The sequence below is a fragment of the Hippocampus bargibanti genome, linkage group LG20, assembly GCF_051943395.1.
Source record: "Hippocampus bargibanti isolate YZ-2025 linkage group LG20, ASM5194339v1, whole genome shotgun sequence".
NCBI lineage: Eukaryota > Metazoa > Chordata > Actinopteri > Syngnathiformes > Syngnathidae > Hippocampus > Hippocampus bargibanti.
The window spans coordinates 7,938,944-7,960,614 of NC_142753.1; the positions used below are offsets into that span (position 1 = coordinate 7,938,944).

At 41.5% G+C, this 21,671-nt stretch overlaps 1 protein-coding gene across 1 annotated transcript in view; it reads right to left on the reverse strand.

Annotated features, from left to right (window-relative positions):
• crybg2 (crystallin beta-gamma domain containing 2) overlaps nt 1-21,671 on the reverse strand; it is a 36,799-nt gene that overhangs the window by 2,263 nt on the left and 12,865 nt on the right. The window contains exons 5-22 of the mRNA XM_089023726.1: nt 18,520-18,971; nt 17,985-18,400; nt 16,085-16,780; nt 10,170-10,217; nt 9,228-9,346; nt 8,806-9,040; nt 7,191-7,330; nt 6,979-7,105; nt 6,863-6,898; nt 5,838-5,977; nt 5,616-5,742; nt 4,497-4,657; nt 4,295-4,421; nt 4,171-4,203; nt 2,156-2,268; nt 1,934-2,063; nt 1,715-1,854; nt 380-503 (exon numbers count right to left, since the gene is read on the reverse strand). Of these exons, the coding sequence (XP_088879852.1) occupies nt 380-503; nt 1,715-1,854; nt 1,934-2,063; nt 2,156-2,268; nt 4,171-4,203; nt 4,295-4,421; nt 4,497-4,657; nt 5,616-5,742; nt 5,838-5,977; nt 6,863-6,898; nt 6,979-7,105; nt 7,191-7,330; nt 8,806-9,040; nt 9,228-9,346; nt 10,170-10,217; nt 16,085-16,780; nt 17,985-18,400; nt 18,520-18,971 (3,364 nt within the window). The remainder of the gene's footprint in view (nt 1-379; nt 504-1,714; nt 1,855-1,933; nt 2,064-2,155; nt 2,269-4,170; nt 4,204-4,294; nt 4,422-4,496; nt 4,658-5,615; nt 5,743-5,837; nt 5,978-6,862; nt 6,899-6,978; nt 7,106-7,190; nt 7,331-8,805; nt 9,041-9,227; nt 9,347-10,169; nt 10,218-16,084; nt 16,781-17,984; nt 18,401-18,519; nt 18,972-21,671) is intronic.

Consider the following 21,671-nt stretch of genomic DNA (forward strand, 5'->3'; position numbering starts at 1 on the left):
CACCCTCATAGAATGATGTATTTTCAAAGATTTTCCATATATAAGGCGCACCGGACTATAAAGTGCACCTACAAGTAATTAAAAACGTTCTCCAAATACTATATATATTTTTTCCAAATATAAGGCATATAAGGGGGAAATGGAGTCGGTGGCGGCTGAAAGTAGTTCCAAGACCTGTTGTGACTCAATTTTACTTCACATATAAGGCACAGGTTCATCTTTGTGAAGAAAATCAAGGCTTTTTGGTGCACCTTATACACCGGAAAATATGGTATATTTTATATTTGTATGGCTATCAATTAGAATTCCATCAACAAGACATGCGGCAATGGGAAAGCCGAGATGTCATACGTAACTAGGAGGTGATTTGTAGACAGACCTCTTTGACTGGATACAGTGAGCCAATCGTCTGCACAGAGCTGAACTTGGGCCAGTTGGTGATTTCCGTCGGCTCCAAAAGGAATTGGCGACCCCTATAGTTGCCAAATTCAAATAGCACCCAGCTGGAAAAAAACAAGCAGGACGAAATATTGTAGAGAGAAATTAGAATTACGCGGATATGGGCTACTCAAATAAAAGCCCCCAAAGTAAACATTTGCAATTAAAGGACAACCAACACAATTTTTTTGTTTCCTAACTGACATCAGAAAAACGTTTTATAGCATCTAAAAACCCAAAACACGCAGTATGATATTTTTAGTCAAATGCAAAACACCAATAAAAATGACTTAAAGTGTCCAAAAACTACTTCAAATTGAACCCGGAAGTTGCCAGTTTCAGAAGGTCCCGCCCCCTTGTTCGTGACATCACATCAGGACATCTTGCCTTGCTCGAGAATCAAAACAATGGCTTCAGATTCGGAAAAGATGCTTTCTTGTTACTCATCCAGTTATGAATATGATTCAAATAGTTCTGAAGAGGAAAGCATACATGTTTGCAATCGATTAAAGAATTTAGTCCGGTCATTTTGATGCATCTGGAGAGAAATGTAGTGAGTCGTACTCACAGTAGCCAAAAAAAAGGCAGAAGAGGGCAACAAAGCTCAGTGTAAATTGTCTCCTGGGACGTTTTGTAAGCGAACATCAAATACATTGTTGAAGTCTTGGCGCAACACACAATGATTCACCATCGCGTTATTTCTGTGTTTTCCTTCTAATTTCATCATCAACACGGATCAACACAAAGTTTTCAGACCAAACAAAGTACCGCAAAATTCATTGAGGTGATGCAAGGTATGTCCTTTCTCGGCGAGGGGAGTTCCTTCAGTGACGTCGGGTGAGGACTCGTCACCAACTCAAAAACAAGACTTCCTGAATATTCAGCGCGAGTCTTAAAACATAAAATATAGCTATATACGGTGGAATATTTGCAAAGTACACTCAGTAGAAGTCATTTGAAGTGATTTTACAAATTATGGACACAACTTGTCCGAAGGCGTCGGTTGTCCTTTAAATGTGATCACAGTTTAACTTCCACTTTTTTTTCCCTGTCACAAACTGAGATCTAAATGTTCATCGCTGACACGACCTGTCCTGTAAACCCAACATCACAGTTCTACCTTCTTCCCAGCACCTCCTCATGATCCGATATTCAGTCCTGGTTCACTTCTAAATTCATGCAATTCGACAGCAACCAGATAGAAATAATCCTAAAATGTACTATTTATTTAATTCATATTCACCTCCTTCCTTTCGACACCCACAAAGTATCTTACCAGCCACTGTTGACTCGAACCGAAAGAATGTGGTCATTGAACCCCTCCGCTTGCATGTTGACCAGCTCAGAATCGGTTGCGATCTCCCTTCCCTCCAGCCCCTCCAGTCCAAACAATGAGATGGATGGAACGGAGAAACTCTGCTCAAAGAGAGATGGTGCGCTTGAGAGCCATACCAGAAGAGATTCAATCAACGTTTTAAGTGTAAATTCATCCAACCATCGGCACGGACTTGACGGAGCGGATGAAGGTGCTCGGTGTGCATCCCATGCTGGTTAATGAGCGATAGCTCCCTTCTGATAAGACATACATGGTGCCTGAAAAGTCTTTATTCTCATAGAGAACCCAGCTGAAGAAAAAAAAAGAGAATGAATGTAATTAATTTTAGACCATAACAGATTTCTTTGTTGTGTACATCATGGCGGGTTTCAAATCTGTCACCTTCCTCCAACAACTCTGCAAGATTTGGTCTGGAATTCTTCTGTTGCGGCTTCCTGTTTATAGTTGAAGATAAGCAACTCTCCCTTGAACTCGGGTTCCGAGTATAATAGTATCTGAGAAAATCAATGGGAGTCGGATTTAAAAAAATAAATACATTACTATAAAAAGTGTAGAATCAGATTTTATGACGTTTTCATGCGTTGCCTCTGCAACATCAGTCCATACACACGCACGCACAACACACACAACACACACACACACACACACACACACACACACACACACACACACACACACACACACACACACACACACATTCCTGTTTCAATGGTTTTGTGAGGTCCGGATAACTCCAAATAAGGAGTGTGGACCACCATTCCTGATAAGTTTAGAGAAGAAGTAGTGTTACATTTGAACACTAAATGTCACCCCATTTCCCACTTCAGCTTCTTTAAAAACAAAGAACTAAAAACTGGACTTGAAACTGAAATAACAGCAGGAGTGAGGTTTCTGAATGGGTACATTCAAAGTCTTCACCCCTGCAGTGAATTTGGTTAAAATATCGTTTTACTTTTTGTGGTATGAACTTTTTCCTCTCTTTAACCACGCACACACAAACATAAACACACACAGTGAGTAAAAAGTGCGTGTATCCAAGTGAAATGAAAATGCACACCAAAAAAATCATTTTAGGTCAATTTGTGAGAACCTCTCTGAAACTTTAACAGATGCATATATATAGACCCTCTAGAAGCCTTGGGAGTGAAAAACTTGTGAGGACCAGCCAAAAGGTCCTCACTTGTCAAAAATGTCCTCACTATGTATGGTATAAAATGGTAGAGGACCTCACAATCTTAGTCATACAAACACACACACACACACACACACACACACACACACACACACACACACACACACACACACACACACACACACACACACACACACACACACACACTTACACGAGTATAATCAATGCAATAAGGTTCGGTGATATACACACTTGAGTTATTTCAAAAAAAGTATAACTCATTCACTGCTATTCCCAAATTTACCCAAATTTACTCGGGAATTGAAAATATGACATGGAGCGCCATTCCCGAATTTTTTTCAATTTTGTTTTTTTTCTTGCTTGGATGCCGATAAAGTGCTGGCCAGACATCTGGCAATGTTTTTTTCCATTCCTTCAAGGGGGCAGCATTCCCCTTTTTTTCCATGTTAGCCCTTTGTTCTCGCTTCAGTTGTTGTTAAAGTGCTATATAAATGTCAGAGATGTTCGATCGGACACTGTGGACGAAGGCTCGGACCCAGAAAGATTGTCTTTTACTGCCGGCAGGGGACGCGGTCGTTCATGACAGACGTCTGAATTCTACAGCCCTCTGCCAAGGTATTTTTTCAGAGTATATGCAAATTTAAGGAATACATTAGTAAAACATAGTTTTCTTGATTAGAATACCACGGCCCTAGAACGTTCTGAGCCCCAACAGCTGTAAGCAATTAAACATTGTCTTTTCGATGACCTGATAAATTTGTAACCAGGCTAAAGAGCTCCTCCTGTGATAAGTCCAAAGTCCTAAATTCTGTCCAAATCCAGATCTCCTAGATGAAGATGACAGTTTAACTTGCTGTGTCTGTTGACCTGATTGACCGCAGGTTGTCTGTGCTACAATTCTGTATTCGAGTCACACATGTTGACTAAGCATATAACCGCATGGAACTTTTAAATATGATAACTTCTTATTCCCTATCAATAAACCAATAGGTATGTATTGCATTCTATTTTGGACATCCGCCCTCATTTCAAGCTCACATAACTCCAGACCCATATAAGTTTGGAAATAACTTTCTGATGAAAGAAGAAAGTCTAAGGTTTCTTATGCTGCATTGAATGTTGATGTCATGCTAAATCTCAATATTCTGTGGGTACAGGAATTCAAGTGACAATGACAAAAACCCTGGCACTGAAGTGGGACACAGTTTTGCACGTCTGGCAGTGAATGAGTTAAAAGTCTCACCTCGTTTCGGGCCCTGTTCCCGTCCGCTGGAGCCTAAAAGCCAAACAAATCAAAATGTTATTTTCAACCCCCGCGGTTGTACTTAACATCTCGACAATCCTCTTCAGTTTCTCTCTGGCCTCACCAAACGAACTGGCTGCACGGAACAGATGCGAGTGTCACGGGAACCCCAGTCGGCACTTGTACTGTAGAAGCCTTTCTCCAGGATGTATTGGTTACCGGAGAAGTCCACATGAGAGTAGGCTACCCACCTGGCAGGCGGCATGTCAACGCAATTCTTCAACAATCGGGTTTACATTCGGGGAGGGCTTTCGGTTTGGACTTACACTCCACTAAACACTTGGATGGAACGGGTGTTGATCTTAAAGCCAAAAAGTTCCACATCTGGAATGGCCTCCGTCACCTCGAAGGTGCTTTCTTCTTGGGCAACGGCGCATTCCTCTTCCTCCGGTTGCTCAAACATCACCATTAAGGGGTCGGTTAAGTCCTATGGAAAGCAGAAGTGGATGGAACCAGGCAGTGATTGATTACAAAAAAAAAATGTTAATTGTATCTTGTTCTATTGTATATTGTATATCTATACACATTTGAATGTCCAACTGAATCTGGACTGTGGTTGAAAAGTAAAAATATTTACAATACGGGATCTAAAAAAAACAGCTTAACTGGTTAAATGCTTTGCAAAAACTATATATTAATAGATTTGGATTTTTTTTTTTTGAAATCATTCACTACCATTCACAAATTTATTCGGGAATTGAAAATATGACGTAGAGCGCCATTCCCGAATTTGTTCGTGTTTTATTTTTTTCTTATTTGGATGCCAAAAAAGTGCCAGAGCCTCAGGCAATGATTTTTCCTTTCCACCAAGGAGCATCCCATTTTTTCCATGTTAGTGCTTTGTTCCAGATTCGGCTGTTGTTAAAGCGCTATATAAACCAATATTATACAATATTATTAACCAGTATTGCATTGCATTTGAGACAGCAGCCCTCATTTCAAGCTCATATAACGCCAGACCCACATCATTTAGGAATTAACATTTTTTTCTGATGAAAGAAGAGAGTCTAAGGTTTCTTATGCTGAATTGAATGTTTATGTAGTCCTAAAACTCAATATTCTGTGGGTTCTGGAATTTGAGTGACAATGACAAAAACCCTGGCACTGGAATGGACACATTTTTGCACGTTTGGCAGTGAATAAATGGTGTCAATTTTATTTGCATTTACCTGAATACGTTTTTGTTCTTTTTTTTTTTTAAACTGAAAGGGAAAAAAGTGTTGTTCCTTCATTATGGGAGTTCATTAACTGTACTTTGAAACTATTCCCAACTTTTTCACTAAGCTATTTTACATCAGTAGAAGTCATTTGAAGTGATTTTACAAATCATGCACACAACTTGTGCGGAGGCGTCGGTTGTCCTTTAAATATTACTTGCAACTTACAGCCTGAAGAACCCGAACGGAGCGCAGTTCAGAGTTTGAGCCTCCCCACACCCTCCAGTCGTGATACTCGCCCTCCTCCAGCAGGTACTGATGGCCTCGATAGCCTTCCTTCTCATAGCCCACCCAGCTACATTAACACACACACGCATAGGTGGAAGAAATGCAGTCAATGGCGACAAGGAGCATAATGGTGTTATGCAAATGTTTTGAAGCGGAACTCACATCCCTCCGCGCACTTTGAGGGAGCCCACAGAGTACATGAAGGCGCCCTGCTGCCTGTCAACTCGTGTCATGAAATCTTTCATGTTGGAGGTGAGGATCCTTGATTTTCCCGTGAAATACGACCTTTCGAAAATCTCAATCTGCAGACATACAAAAAAAAAAACTGTTAAAAACTGAAAAGCACATGGCAATCCAATGCCAATGTATTCATATACAGTGATACCTTGGCTTACGAACTTAATTGGTTGCCAGACAGAGTGTGTAAGGCGAAAAGTGTGTATCCCAAAAATTAATTTCCCATAGGAAACATAAAATGAGAATAATCCGTTCCCAGGTCCCCAGAAAACATAATTTTCTACTTTCTAATTTTCTAAGCCTTAAAGGACAACCAACGCCTCCGGACAAGTTGCGTCCATAATTTGTAAAATCGCTTCAAATGACTTCTACTGAGGATATTTTACAAAGATTCCACCACATATAGCTACATTTTACGTTTTAAGACTCGCGGTGAATACTCAGGAAGTCTTGTTTTTGAGTTGATGATGATGCCCCACGTGACGTCACTGAAGGAACGCCCCTGACCGAGGAAGCGACACACAATGCATTTTGCGGTACTTTGTTTGGTCTGAAAACTTTGTGTTAGAAGGAAAACATAAATAATATATATATAAATAAATATGGCGTGACGTCACGAACTGGGGGCGGGACTTTGTGAAAATCCCCAATTCGCAGATCAATTTGTTGCAGTTTTACCACACTTTAAGTAATTTTTATTGGTGTTTTGCATTTGATTTGGGTATTTGTTTTGGGTATTTTAGATGCTATAAAACATTTTTCTGACGTCAGTTAGGAAACAAAAAAATAGTGTCGGTTGTCCTTCAACGTTCGTAAACGGAAAAGTTCGTCAGCCAAGGGGTTTGTAAACCGAGGTATCACTGTATACATATTCATATAATATTATATTCCGAAGTGACATTTCTCCACCAATGTATAGAAATTCGTACCAGATGCTAGTGCATGCTTACCTTTGGCTCACTTATGTTTTCCACTTTTGGTTCTCCCTATGGGCATAAAAAAAATAAAAAAATAATGATTATGATTGCCCATATATCAACATAATAATTTCAATGCATAAACTTACAATTTTGAGTGGATGCAACGACCCCACATAGGGTTGCTCGACACCCCAGGAAGCAGGATTGGAATACCCCCCGACTTCCAACACACGGGGCGTACCCTCAAAAAAGGGTTTGGAAAATACCAGCCACCTGCGTGCGATCATAAGTCCGACTCAAATCATCAACTTTTCCGTCACACCTTCCTTCACTAAACGCCCTCCCGTCATGAACTCACAATCCGGCATTGATGATGATGGAATTAGCCTTGATTGGGAATCCAAAAATTCTCGCATCCTCTGACGTATCTCTGAAGGTGACTTTCTTCCCTTCGGCGTTTTCCTCCGGGAAGAGACTGATTTCGGGGACGCTGTAGTCCTTTGAGAGTGAGAGGTTGGAATGGAAGTGAAACACACGACACACACCATCGGCGCCATTTATGTGCATTCCAAACGATTTTCTGAAAAGGGTTTTTAATCAGTGGCTGTATATTCACGATGACATCATAAGCAGATCAAGAGATTTATGATATCATCATAGGAGGCCACTTTGAGTCCACCCCCTGCAGCCAGCTCACAAGTGAAAAGGCCCATTCCGCCACTAGATGTCACTAGCGCATTTCACACCGTGGTACATAGTGTCGTTGAAACACTTTGCAGCAAAACATTGCAGAGATCTTGTTGACTGAATTGGAATCGCTAAATCAATCAATATATTGTAGTATTGACATGAAAAAAAGTCATCGCCCAATGCGGATGAAAAGATATACAGTAAAGTCTCGTTATATCGATATCGGATATATCGATAGTCCTGGTTATATCGATACTATTTCTATGCGCGCGCGGAGAAAATTACATGCAAACATGGTCGGATATATCGATAACCCGGTTATATCGATATTTTTTCGGACTACCTTGAATATCGATATAACGAGACTTTACTGTAATTTGTTCAATTGCATAATACAGAAGCTCCCCTACTTACAAACATTTGAGTTACGAACGGTACATGTGATCGTTTTTGGAGTAACATGTGGTATTCTCTCCAGTTGTACATGTACATATCTTAATAGAGCATATATTATACTACATGTTTATTTTCAGTACAAACAAACACAGGTTACTTATACAAGCCTTAAACATACATCCCATACAAAATATAGGACTTAAGCAACTTATGAACAAATTCACCTTACGAACGACCGTTCGGAATATATCTTATTTGTAAGTTGGGGAGCGTCTGTAGCACAGGATTGATTGTGTAGTAAGTAAAGAAAATTGAATACGTTTGTTTATTTTATGTATGAATACATTATTTGACGTTAATAAAAATTGTTTATATATGAGAAAAATAGATTTTAGTGATTTTTTATTTGCAATATACAGTAAAGTCTCGTTATATCGATATTCAAGGGAGTCCGAAAAAAATCGATATAACCGGGACTATCGATATATCCGATATCGATATAACGAGACTTTACTGTAGTAATATCATGCTCCAATGAATGTATTTTGGTTTATTTCAATCAGTTTTGAATAGACACTCCCCTACTTACAAACATTCGAGTTACGAACAATTGTACAAACGAACATTTTTGTGGTAACATATGTAGTATTCTCTCAAGTTGTACATCTTTATAGAGCATATATTTTATTAAATGTTTATTTTTCCGTACAAATGAGTACAGGTTGTTTACACAAGCCTTAAACGTACATTCCATACAAAATATAGCACTGAAGCAACTTAGGAACAAATTCACCTTACGAACGACGGTACGTATCTAGTTTGTAAGTTGGGGAGCGTCTGTACAAACAAAATCTTCAGGCACAAAATGAAACTCGGCTTTGGCTTACCCTAACTGCCCTCCGAAGAGATCCGATGACGAACTTCTTGGCTACTTTCGTTTCGGTCTGCGTCTCGCTCGTTTCGCCGTTCTCGTCAGCCTTTTGCTCCTCGGCGACTTTCTGGCCATTGGTCTGCTTCTCGCCCTCCGCCTCGGGTTGATGGAAAGGGCAGGTGAGCTCGATGTCGCCCTCATCCAGGGCGAACTTCTCTCCTTTGAAGTTGCGTTTCTCATACAGCACCCATCTGAAGGTGGTGGCGGGGCAAAGGTTGACGACATAACTCAAATATCTCGAGAAGCAAGGCGTGAACTTGACATCACCGCTTATAGATTTGCATTTTAGTGACATGGCAATTTAGTTTTGGCATGACAGAAATTGCAAATATGATGTTCGTTAGCTGGTTTGCAAAGAAGATACAATCTGTCTCCTACCCTCCTCGGACCACCCTGACGGAAATGGTCTCCTGCAGCTCCCAAGACGTGGCATCGGCAATATCGCTACACAACTCGATCCTCTGGCCGCACATCCCGGGCCGGTCAAAAATATACACCTGTACGGAAAAAAAGGGTCGAGAAATTAGCAATCGCAGTTTAGCAATATTCTGAAAGGCAATATGTCAACGTTAGCTAACTTTTTCCCGTTAAGATAATGCGGAAGCTAAAGTTGTAATAACGTTAGCGCAGGGAACTGTATCAAATTCTTTAAAAAGGAAATACATCTGTGCAGGCTCTCAGTCGTATAAGTCGATGAAATGGTTTCTTCAGCCATCATCTGTACTTCTTAGAAGATGTCGGACGTTTCGCTCCTCATCCAAAGTGCTTCATCAACGAACTAAAATTGTGCTGGTAACTCCCTATATATGGACAGAGGTGGCAGGGACCCATCAGAGCAGAGGTCTGACACCACCACCTCTGTCCTTTAGGGGATATATATATATATATATATATATATATATATATAGGGCCAGCGCAACTTTAGTTCGCTGACGAAGCTTTTCAGATGAGGAGTGAAACATTCGACACCTAAGAAGAACAGATGACGGCTGAAGAAACCTTGTCATCTTTAAAAAGGAAGCAACATTTTGGAAATCCGGTAAAATAACCCATCAAATTATTAAATTAGTCCTGCAAGTTCAGGATAGGTTCCAGCGCCCCTCGTAAGGGAGAAGCGGAATAGAAAACAAGAATACCAAAAGACTTTAAGAGCATTTTGAATGACTCTCTCAGATACCTCGCAACCTTCGAACTCTGCTAATGCTACGGGAAGCGTTCAAGCGGTGCCGTAATTTGGCTCCGGTTGAGTTTAACAGCAGATGTCAGCTATGAATGCGAACTCGCACGCTCACTTTCCGAAACGCTTGCGGAGAGACTCACCTTCCCGGGACGAGGGTTGAGTTTGCCATGTTCCTTTTCTTTGGTGAGCTATGGGCAAAACATAAAACACCATTAAAACATCAACAAGCAGAACAAGTACGATGAATATATAATAATAATAATAATAATAATAATAATAATAAGAAGAAGAAGAAGAAGAAGAAAAAAGTTAGCTAGCCAGCGAGTAGATAGCCAACAGATAGCTCACTAGATAGCATGCCACCGAGATAGCCATAGCTAGCTAGCTAGATAGTTAGCTAATACACTGAAAGTCACTAAAATACACTGATAGAAAGCTAGCTAGCCAGCTAGTAGATAGCTAATAGATAGTCAACAGATAGCTTTCTAGATAGCTTGCCACCGAGATAGCCATATACCTCGCCAGCTAGATAGTTAGTTAGCTAATACACTGAATGTCACTAAAATAAACAGATAGAAAGCTAGCTAGCCAGCTAGTAGATAGCTGATAGCCAACAGATAGCTGGCTAGATAACTTGCCCCAGATGAGTCCCCAGATTGACGTTCAAGGGCATCGGCGTTAAAAGGAACCACATCTTTCTCATTAATCTTTACCCGGTGAACCCGATGCTTCGCATGCTGATAACAACACCCAAACGACAACCCATGAATGGGGTTGCTGTGCGTTTAACCATCGGCGCGTCATTTGGCCACTTTGCGGAATGTTTGCGTGTGTACAATGTCATCGTTAGTCAATTCAAAGCCGGATGTGGATGTATTCAGTGTTGGGTATTCAAACTCTATCTCAGAAATGTGAGGCGGCTTTTCAAAAAATCCCACAGAGATAACATTTGAAAGTATGGAAAAGCACATAAGGGAGTGATAGAGCATTTGAGTTATTCATAACTAGAAAACACCTGGCATCACGGGAATTAATGAAGCTTTTCTGGATGGATTTTTTTTTCATCGTTTTGGCTGATGATCCCTTGATTAAAACATTTTTTTTTTAAATGTACAAATGGATGATGACCAATGAAGGTCAAACAGCTGTTCAGTTCAAAAAAATGAAGAAGCCTTTCCAGGAAATGTCTCTTGTCTAAGTGGAATGTGCAATTTCTGCATCGGCGATTGTCAACCTTTACCGACAGAACAAAGCGAATCAGACGAACGAGCAGATCAGTCTTTTTTTTTTGTCAGCTGTCAAGTCGACTTCATCTCATATTAAAGAGAGCAAGGCAAACACAAAAGTCCGGGTGTGGTCCTGAGTTAAAAGGAAGAAAAAAAAAACAGAAAGACAGATAGCTGAAATGGGTGTGGAACGTGAAGAGAACATTGCCAAGAGAGAAAGAAGAGCCAGCTGTGTCAGAATGTCATTTTCAGAAAGAGTTGTCAAGCTGCAATATCAGCCGTGAAGTGGACGTTGTGCTTCCTGGTTTCCCAGCATGCACCAGTTTCCCCTTGGTATGCAAATAATAATAATACATTTAATTTAGAAGCGCCTTTCAAAACTCTCAAGGACACTTTACAGTCACTGGATTTTTTTTAGTGCGGGTGACTAGCGGCAGCCATTCGTGCCAGCGTTCACTCTACCCAGAAGTAATACAGCAGCAAAGTTATGAAAGGAAGAGGAAAGGAAAGAAAGAAGTAGAAAAACAAAATACAGGAGCTGTTGGAAAGTCAGCCACTCTCGCGGCGCCATCTTAAAGTAAAAAAAAAAATAATAATAATAATTAACAAGTAATATGACAACACATTCTTCAGCACTTGCTGAACCCTCTCTGTGACATGAAGCAGTTCTAGATGACAGAGGAAAGGATGACTAGTTTTCAATTTTTAAGTAATAAATAACAGTTATTGTGGTTTATATATGACAATTAGAATTTTTGTGTTGGAATTTTACAAGTTAGATTTGCTTTCACGGGCCGAACAATATAGTGTGGCGGGCTGGATTTGGCCCCCGGGCCTTGACTTTGATACCGGTGGTGTAAATGAATATCAGAGGACAAAATGAGGAGGATGAAGCCATAAATCACACCCATGTTGACTCCCGTCAAAAAGGGCGCAATATCAAGATGGAGAAATGGAGGGCTTGGCTGAAAATGCTCATTACGACAAATCTGTGAACTTTATTCCAGTCATCTTGGATCAAGCTACATTTTTTTTAAAACCTGCCTTTCGAAATATGAATTTGTGCCGTAAAAGAATAAATGGTTCGCATGTTTAAGATCCAGTGCTGCATTTATTTATGGGGGATGCGAGAGCAGAGGGAGGGCAGCGCCGCTGTGGGTGTTTTCACCGCCCAACTTCAATCGCTGTCAATCAAAGTGGCTGCTTTGAAGACCATGAAAGAAGGTGGTTTTGCCGCATACTAAACTCTCCCGAAGCGCATCGACGCCGTGAACTCGGCACCTGCACAACACTCCCTTCCATCGTTTGTGAGCTGTAAAAATAAAACAAACTCAGCTTGACTGCATTGCGGTTTTCCTTGATGTCTGACCCTACAGTATTCAGAGTACAGCATGACTCCCTGGAAAAATCTTGTATAGCTAGCAGACTCATACGACCGCCTCAAAGTATTTTGCTGTGATGCCGTTCAATATTTCAACATAATGAAACGCATTTCCGTGTGGGTGGTTACCTGTAATCACCAGTCAAGTTAATGGAGGCCATTAAAAGTCTCTTTGCAACACTGCGTTCCAGTCACACCGGCTTAATAGTTTGTTGTTTTCATTGTGTCTTTTAATCCTCCTTCATTTTATCAACGCAACATATTGTAAATTTGTCCCACTTTCGCTGCGTAGAGTTTGTTGACTTAAGTCGTGCAAACATTGCTCTGAAAAGTAGCGTACAGTTGTCCCGTGAGTAGAAACCGACACTCCTTTCTGTGCAAATGGCATATTAGGAGTCCGTTCTGATCATCTGGTTTTGCCACTTAACAAGTTTTGCACAGCCATTTGGGTGTCGAACAACAACCTTCCCAAAATATTTGGCCATGGCTGGTGTGACGAGTATAATCCAATTAAAAAAATAAAATGCAGCTAATGGGCGAAATGCATTTTGGGTATGCCATTGTAAAGAAAATGCTGACAATGGTTTACATTGCAGGAATTCATGCGTAGAAGTCTCATCGCACACCCCTTTTTCTGTAATCTTATCATTCCCAGCAATTATTATTCAGTAAAATGAAGCAAAGCGCCACTCACACCACGACAATAAGACCTATTGGTGGTGTACTGTATGCCTGTGGTTATTTCATTCATTCAAGGTGTAGCCCGAATCCGGACTTGATTACCGTATTTTACGGTGTATAAGGTGCACTGGAGTATAAGGCAGAACCCCAATGAATGGTGTATTTTCAAACTTTTTTCCATATACAGTAAAGTCTCGTTATATCGATATCGGATATATCGATAGTCCCGGTTATATCGATACTATTTCTATGCATGCACGGAGAAAATTACATGCAAACAGGGTCGGATATATCGATAGTCCCGGTTATATCGATATTTTTTCGGACTACCTTGAATATCGATATAACGAGACTTTACTGTATAAGGTGCACCTTCAATGAATGAAAAATGTTTCCAAATAGAATATATTTAATATATATAACAGGTAACATCCGACTTACGACTGAGTTCCGTTCCGACCAAACGGTCGTAAGTCGAAATGGCCGTAAGTCGAAATCCATTCAAAATGTTGAATGGAGACTCGAAAGCTAAATGACATGTAACCCCCCCCCCCCGCCTAATGCCATCAAATGGTGGATTGCTGTGCTACGCGATGCCGGCCTGCTAGGGAGTTGCGGTGCCAGGCGTAGCATTGAAATTTAAAAAAATAGGGTCTGGAGGTCATGGTCGTAAGTATGGGTGGTCGTAAGTCGAGCTGGTCATAAGTCAGATGTTACCTGTATATAAAAATGTTCCAAATATAAGACACACCACATTATAAGGCGCTACAGTAGAGGCTGAGGTTACGCACAACTTCTTCTACAGGGGGAAACAGAGTCTGTGGCTGCTGACAGTCATTGCGAGAACTGTTGTGACTCATATTACATCACATATAAGGCGCACCTGCGTATAAGGCGCAGGGTCTACTTTTGAAGAAAATCAAAGCTGGATGCGCCTTATAATAATAATAATAATAATAATAATAATAATAATAATAATAATAATAATAATAATAATAATAATAATAATATAATAATAATAATAATAATAATAATAATAATAATCAGAATCAGAATATTGATATTGCACCACAATGGGGGACGAATAATAATAATAATAATACATTTCATTCATAAGCACCTTTCAAAACTCTCAAGGTCACTTTACAGTCACAGGATAAGTTTTTTTGGGACGTAATTCAAATAGATAGCAAGCTAGCTAATGACTAATATATACAGTAAAGTCTTGTTATATCGATATCGGATATATCGATAGACCCGGTTATATCGATATTTTTTCGGACTCCCTTGAATATCGATATAACGAGACTTTACTGTATATATAATAGCTAGCGAATAGATAGCTATTAGCTAGCGAATAGATAAGCTAATAGCTTAACGATGATCTTGGTCTGTGTGCATGTATTCCTGTTAAAAATGTTACAAAAACCATTTTTGAAGGTTTATAATTACTCTACAGTTTATGTTAATTAATGTGAGTCGGCCTGTGGTGTTTTGGATTCAGCGTTAGCATTAAGCTAGCCTAAAAATCATCAACTTCTGCTGTTCAGATTTCAGATTAGTTTTATACACTAGAAAATACGGTACTTGCTGTGGTGCTCTCATGACAGTGCGGCAAAGGGGTCGACGGCGCTTAAAATCCACGGATGATGTCACGTGCCTCACCTAGTCTAAAAGTCAACCTATTGTTCTTTTTTTTTTCTTCTCTTTGATAATTGCAATGGCCGTGTGCTGCTCAAAGGATGACAAGTATGCGGCACACACCTGCTCGAAACAGTCACATTTAACAAATGCATTCCTGAAAATTTGACCGTGTATAGTGATACAGTGCTTACGAACTTAATTGGTTCCCAGACAGAGTGTGTAAGGCGAAAAGTGTATCCCAAAAAATAATTTCCCATAGGAAACCATTAAAATGAGAATAATCCGTATCCCAGGTTCTACTTTCTAACTTTATAAGCCTTAAAACTACACAAAATATACCTTATGCTATCTATAATAAATCTGCTATGGTATTATAATTAAAGTAAAACTGTACTTTATAATAAAGTCATTTTATTTACCTTTGTGATGGTCATTGATGGCTGGATGGAATGGATAGCTTTTTGCATAAAATGTCTCAAGGTGCTCTGGGTTGTACAGCTTGGAAGTTGTGATATTGCAACAGCAATAGATGCAAGCAGACACACTAGAAACGTCATTAATAGGTGGTTCCCTTGCTTGTCTTTTCATTTCAAATTGAACTGATGGGTAGTGCGGATTATCTGTGGAGCCTCATTGATGGGAATTTTAACCTTGCAGTCTACACTCTGCCTTTGAACTATCAAAGTCAAAACAAGTCCAAATTTCACTGTTTTCTATCCATTTTGTCACTCTCTCTCTCTGTCGTCTGCCTGTCTCTAATGTTTAAACCACCTCCCCTCACTGCTGCGTTCTTGACCAATCACGTGGCTTTAACCGACGACTGGCGGCGGGGAATAGAGGACCAAAACATGCCGGGTGCCATTTTCTTTTAGGAGAATGGGCTCGTTCGCGAACGACACATCACTCATTGTGGCAGCTCCGTGTGTATCCCGAAAAATAGTTTGTATGCCAAGGTAAAATTTTCATAAATTTAACGTTCGAAAACCGAAAAGTTCGTAAGCCAAGGGGTTTGTAACCCGAGGTATCACTGTATCCATTTGCTGACGATTTTGCTTTTTTGTGACGATTCCGTGTTGAAAAAAATATCTTTGAAGGGGTCAATGATTTAGCAAGTGATACTCACATAAGCGTCGGGAAAGGCTCTGTATTTTACATTCCTCTCCGGTTCCGGTTTTTGGACTTGGGGTCCTCTTAGGAGGTTATTGTTAATCAGGGAATTCGGTTGAGAGCCCACCGAGATGGATTCGTGACCGATGGCGCCGCTGCCAATTGCTTGGCTCAGCATGTGGCCAAATTTGGAGAAGGAGGAGGTTGAATCGGTAGTGGGGAACAACCGGTGATTTTCCAAAGTACTGTTGGGATTGAGATAGGGAGAGGTGACGGCGCTGGAGGCCGACGAGGTGAGGTTCTGTTGTAAGGGGAGACTTCTGCGAGCGGCGACGTCATCGGACACGCCGGAAAAGCTGGATGCAGAGGGCGGGGAATGCATGAGAAAAGATAAGCGTTCAAAGCGGGACGATGAGTCTGTGGCGGTGTTGACTTCGCTGAGCTCTTTCAAAAGATTAGAAGAGCCAAATTCGGGAAGCGAGCCGGAGCGGAACACCGAGCGATGGAATTTGCTGTTTTCCTGCGTTTGATCCACGGAGGAAGAGGAGGAGGAGGAGGGTTTGAAACTTCCAAAGATGACGCTGTTCTCCAGACGGGTTTTAGACGGGGGCTGCGTGGCGTTCCCATTGAGGGATTTGTGCTCATCCGAAGCGTCGGAGGATTGCCTCATGAGAAGACTTTGGGTGGCGGTGTCTCTCGGGGCAGGCTGCTCCTGATGGGAATCCGTTAAAACAACATTTAGTCAGTCAATTTCTTAACACTTATATTATGTTAAGGGGTCAATTTTACCCATTTCCATTTTTTGTGTTGACTAAAACACTGGATATCCTTTCCTTTTAATTTCCTCAAAACCACAAAATGAGCTCGGAACTGGTGATATACAGAAAGTCCCGCCCCCTTGTTCGTGACATCACGCCAGGATACTCCTTCAGACTGCCTTGCTCCAGAATCAAAACAATGGCTTCAGAGAGTTCAGATTCAGAGAAGATGCTTGCTTGTTACTCATCCAGTTATGAATGTGATTCAAATAGTTCTAAAGAGGAAAGCATAAATGTTTGCAATCGATTAAAGAAGTCCTTCCGTATCAATTCGAGCCGCCAGCACTCCAATGTAGCGTCCCAGAAAATGCACAAGATGGCGCACAAGGAATCTTTGTAAAATGCGCTCAGTCTAAGTCATTTGAAGTGATTTTACAAATTAGGGACACAACATCTCCGGAGGTGTCGGTTGTCCTTTAAGGCAGTGGTGTCAAACTCATATTTGTCGCGGGCCACATTGTAGTTACGGTTTCCCTTGGAGGCTTATGAAATTTGGGAAACCATATAAATGTTTCATCATCTCCACATATCATATACATAGCACACAACAAAATTAATGAATAACTAGTTTTCACATTTGAAGTAAAAAATAATGACTGTTTTTGTGGTTTACATGCGACAATGTCAAAGTTTGGTTTGGACTTTAGCAAGCATCATGGAATTTCACAAGTTGGATTTGCTTTCACGGGCCGAATAAAATCATGTGGCGGGCTGGATTTGGCCCCCGGGCCTTGACTTTGACACCTTTGCCTTAAGGGAGTATTAAACCATCAGGCATGTCTTCACAGAATTAATTGAGCAGAATTGTTTTCTCAACCCGATGCACATTTTATGAACATCTATTATGATTTATGAGTTTCATAAAAAACAAAGTCACCGTGCTAGGGAGAGCTGTAAAATGTGCGTCATAAGATACAAATTCTCCATCTGGTATGATCATGGTGGTATAAAACTCAATTGAACCCCACTGACAGTTATGAATTGATGTCAATTTTCCCAAAATAGAATCTTCAGAATGATTTTCAGGTTGGATATGTATCGAGAAAGAGAGTACATCGGGTTAGGCTGCAATTTCCACCCAAGATAAAAATGTCATACCTTCTTCATTAACTCCATGGGCGAGCGTATGTCTCTGCTTGTGTTTCTCTTGAGGCCCAAATCGGGGGGTAGGGTATAAATTCCATTGCGGGCCTCGGTGGCCGAGACGGTTTCCGTCCTCTTTGTGGGACTCGCGGGAGCGACTGGGGTGACGGGGCTGGGGGCATCTTCCACGATGGGCGGCAAGGCGGACGCGGGTGCGGCGGCGGGCCCGCGCGGGCCCATGCTTCTCGGCCTCAACGAGGGCCCCATGCTCTTGAGGGTATCCACCAGGTTGTCCATGTCGAACTGGTTGGCGTCAACGTCCGGGGAGGCCGGGGGTGTGGAGGCGGGAGCCGCTGGGTCGTCGAGCTCCACGAGGGTGGCCTTAAACACGCCAGTGAAACAGGATGCGTCCGTTGTGTCGGCGAGGAAGACTGAAACAGAAGGGAGGTTGTGAGTCCTCGCGTGACTCTCTGCTTCTCCCTCCCCTTCACCTGCAGGTGCAGCAGACACCTCCCACGCCAAAAAAACAAAAAAGCTCCTCCCCACTTACCTTTTGGCTGTCTGCCATGCTCACTTTGGCCGCCGTAGCTGTATGACAAGGCCTCGGGGAGAACGGAGGAGGAGTAGGAGGTGGCGGCAGAGGCGGAGGCGGCGTTCGACAGTCTGTAGCTCTCATTATCCGACAAAAATGGCTGCTCTTGAGGCAAGAATCTGGACACACCATCAAACGAACTTTTCCAGCCGCGTTCCGCGCCAAGCGTCGCTCCGTTCGACTGCGTTCGGCCGAAAGTCAGCGACTCCCGTTGGGGCGCGTTGTCACGCAACGGGGAAACTTGACGGAAACGCTCTCCGAATTCATGAGGTTTCTCTGGGGGCGAGTTTTTCGTAGAGAGGGTGGCGCTCAGGCTGCTGTAGCCTGAATTCATTTTGTCATTGGGTTGCTGGGTTGCGTAGGACTCGGGATCCTTTGCATGAAAGGTGTCGGGGGATCCTGTGGGGGATCTGGAAGAAAACAAAAACAAAAAAACAGAAAGAAAATGACACTGAAGTCTGCTTACAACAGACTTCTCAGATCGTTACCACGTAGGCTTAGTCATGCTGATGAGGTTATATCATTATATATTGTGATTGTATTTTATTTATTATAGTACCTATGCTTGTCTGTGACTGTAAATAGTCCTAGAGAGCTTTGAAAGGCGCTTAAAATGGAATGTATTATTATTATTATTATTATTATTATTATTATTATCAGGGCGAATCAGGCAATCAAGGCCAGTCGTAGACCATAATCAGTCAGGACAATAGAAGTGATCAGTGTAGCCTCAGGAAATGGTCCTCTGCTCCCCCCAACCTTAGAGCAGGGACCTATCATAGCAGAGGTCTGGCGCCTCACACCACCATGGCGATTTAGTGACGGGTTTTGCTGTTTTATGAAAATAGCTTCTTTTACTCCTTTCAAACAATCTTCTTCTTTCGCTAAGATTTTAACTTCATTGTGCTCAAATGAGTGGTTGCTAGCATTTGACGACAATGAAGTTAAAATCTTAGCTGCTGCTATCCTAATGAGGTGATACCAGAGTAAATGGGGCAATCACGCCAGTCGTAGACCATAATCAGTCATAATCAGTCTAAAGAAGTAATCCGTTCGGGGAATAGTCCTCTGCTCCCCCCAACCTTAGAGCAGGGACCTAAATCAAAGCAGAGGTCTGGCACCGCTACCTCTGGACATTAGGGGTATACATATAGGGTCAGAGCTACCAGCAACATTTTAGTTTGCTGACGAAGCCCCTTGGATGAGAAGAGAAACGTCCGACAACCTTCAAAGAAGTACACATGACGGCTGAAGAAACATTTTCAGCGAAAGAAAATGACACTCTATAGAGCAAATACACATAAGCTAAAGAGCAACATTTTTGAGTGACTTTGATATTTTCGTACCAAAAAAAAATTCCAAGTCTTGTCGATATTTTTGGCAGGTCGTGCAAAAAACACAAAACATGGAAGCAGCAATGAAAAGTTGACCATTGGTTTGCTTTCAGTCACAGTGGAAGCACCCTTAAAGAATGTGCGGACTGACAACTATTTTCAAACAGAGGCTTAGAAGCCTCAAGCTATTAGCAACAACGTAAACAGTATGTTTACATTAGGGGCTTTCGGAGCGCAGGAACCGATTACGAAACCTCGGGTAGTTTGCGGAATCCATTTTAACCTTTTCAGGCACCTGGAATATGATGACATCATAAGATGTCCACTATAGAACGCGTTCATTGATATTGACTGGAATAATCTTACAAGGATGATCAAATGTAGATCATAAGTCTTCTTGTGCTGGTCCCAAGCCCGGATAAAGACAGAGGGTTGTGTCAGGAAGGGAATCCGACGTAAAAGCTTGGCCAAAACAAACATGCGGATCGAACCTCTAAAGATGGAGGACACTGATTTGTTGTGGCGACCCCTTGAAGGGGAAAGCCGAAAGGAAAACAACAACTTATCGTATCACGGTCAAAGATTTTGTTGCAAATACAAAACACCAACTCGTCAACAGGACAAACCAAAACCAGTTTCAGGTGATGGCTTCCGTTAAGTAAAGGTGTGGCGTGACACATGGGAATGAATTCTCAGCAAAGTTGTCATTCCGTTCGTGTCTGAGGTAGGCTGGTACACAACGTCGTATTGGGATTTCAGAACGGAGGTAAGAGATGACTCAAGACGACAAACAAATCCAGCGGTGACAGATCGGGGATTTTTAAGCCGGGTGACACAATTCCAAAATTCCATCTTTGCATTGTAAATTTATGAGACGAGGTCGTGAACACCAAAACGACAGTAAAGTACAGTATGGACCTCTGCTTCATGACTCTGTTACAGGCGAAACCTGCATGGTATGTCAGCTGGGGCAGGGCACTTTTGTCTTCCAGCTAAAATGAACACTAACTCACAAATTTGTGGCTCAGATTCCTCGACTTTTTGGGGGGGAAAAATGCCCAAAACATCGAAATAAAGATGTATTGACAATTTCGTTATGAGCTGCTTAACGTTTCGGTTGTTTGAAAATAGATGAACTCGTTCAAGTGAAAAATGTGGGATTTTCTGACATCGTGTGGTGCTAAATCGCATTACAACTTTATCTCACCGTTCTTGGAGTTTGTCAGATGTTTGCAGTTGAAGAAAGTTTAAATATTTTTAATTTTTAAATATTTTGCTCGAGTCCTCGAGTGGATTCTTCTGCTCTCTGTAATTTCTTATTCATTCTCTGGGTGTATTTGAACTATTGTGACAATTTCGTCAACATTCAAAATCATGCTTTTCTTGTTTTGTGAGAGCCTCACAAAAACAGTCAAGTCTTAACTCAATCACTGCCAGACGATGTGCAAAAATGTGTCCACTCCAGTGCCAGGGTTTTTGTCATTGTCACTCAAATTTCAGGATCTACAGAATATTGAATTTTAGGACTACATAAACATTCAATGCAGCGTAAGAAACCTGAGACTCTCTTCTTTCATAAAAAAAGAGTTAATTCTTAAATTATTTGGGTCTGAAGTTATATGAGCTTGAAATGAGGGTGACTGTCCAACATAATAATAATAATCCATTGCATTTTTAAGCGCCTTTCAAAACTCTCAAGGTCACTTTACAGTCTCAGAATAAGTTTTGCCGTGGGTGAGCAGGGGCAGCCACATGCGCCAGCGTTCACTCAACCCG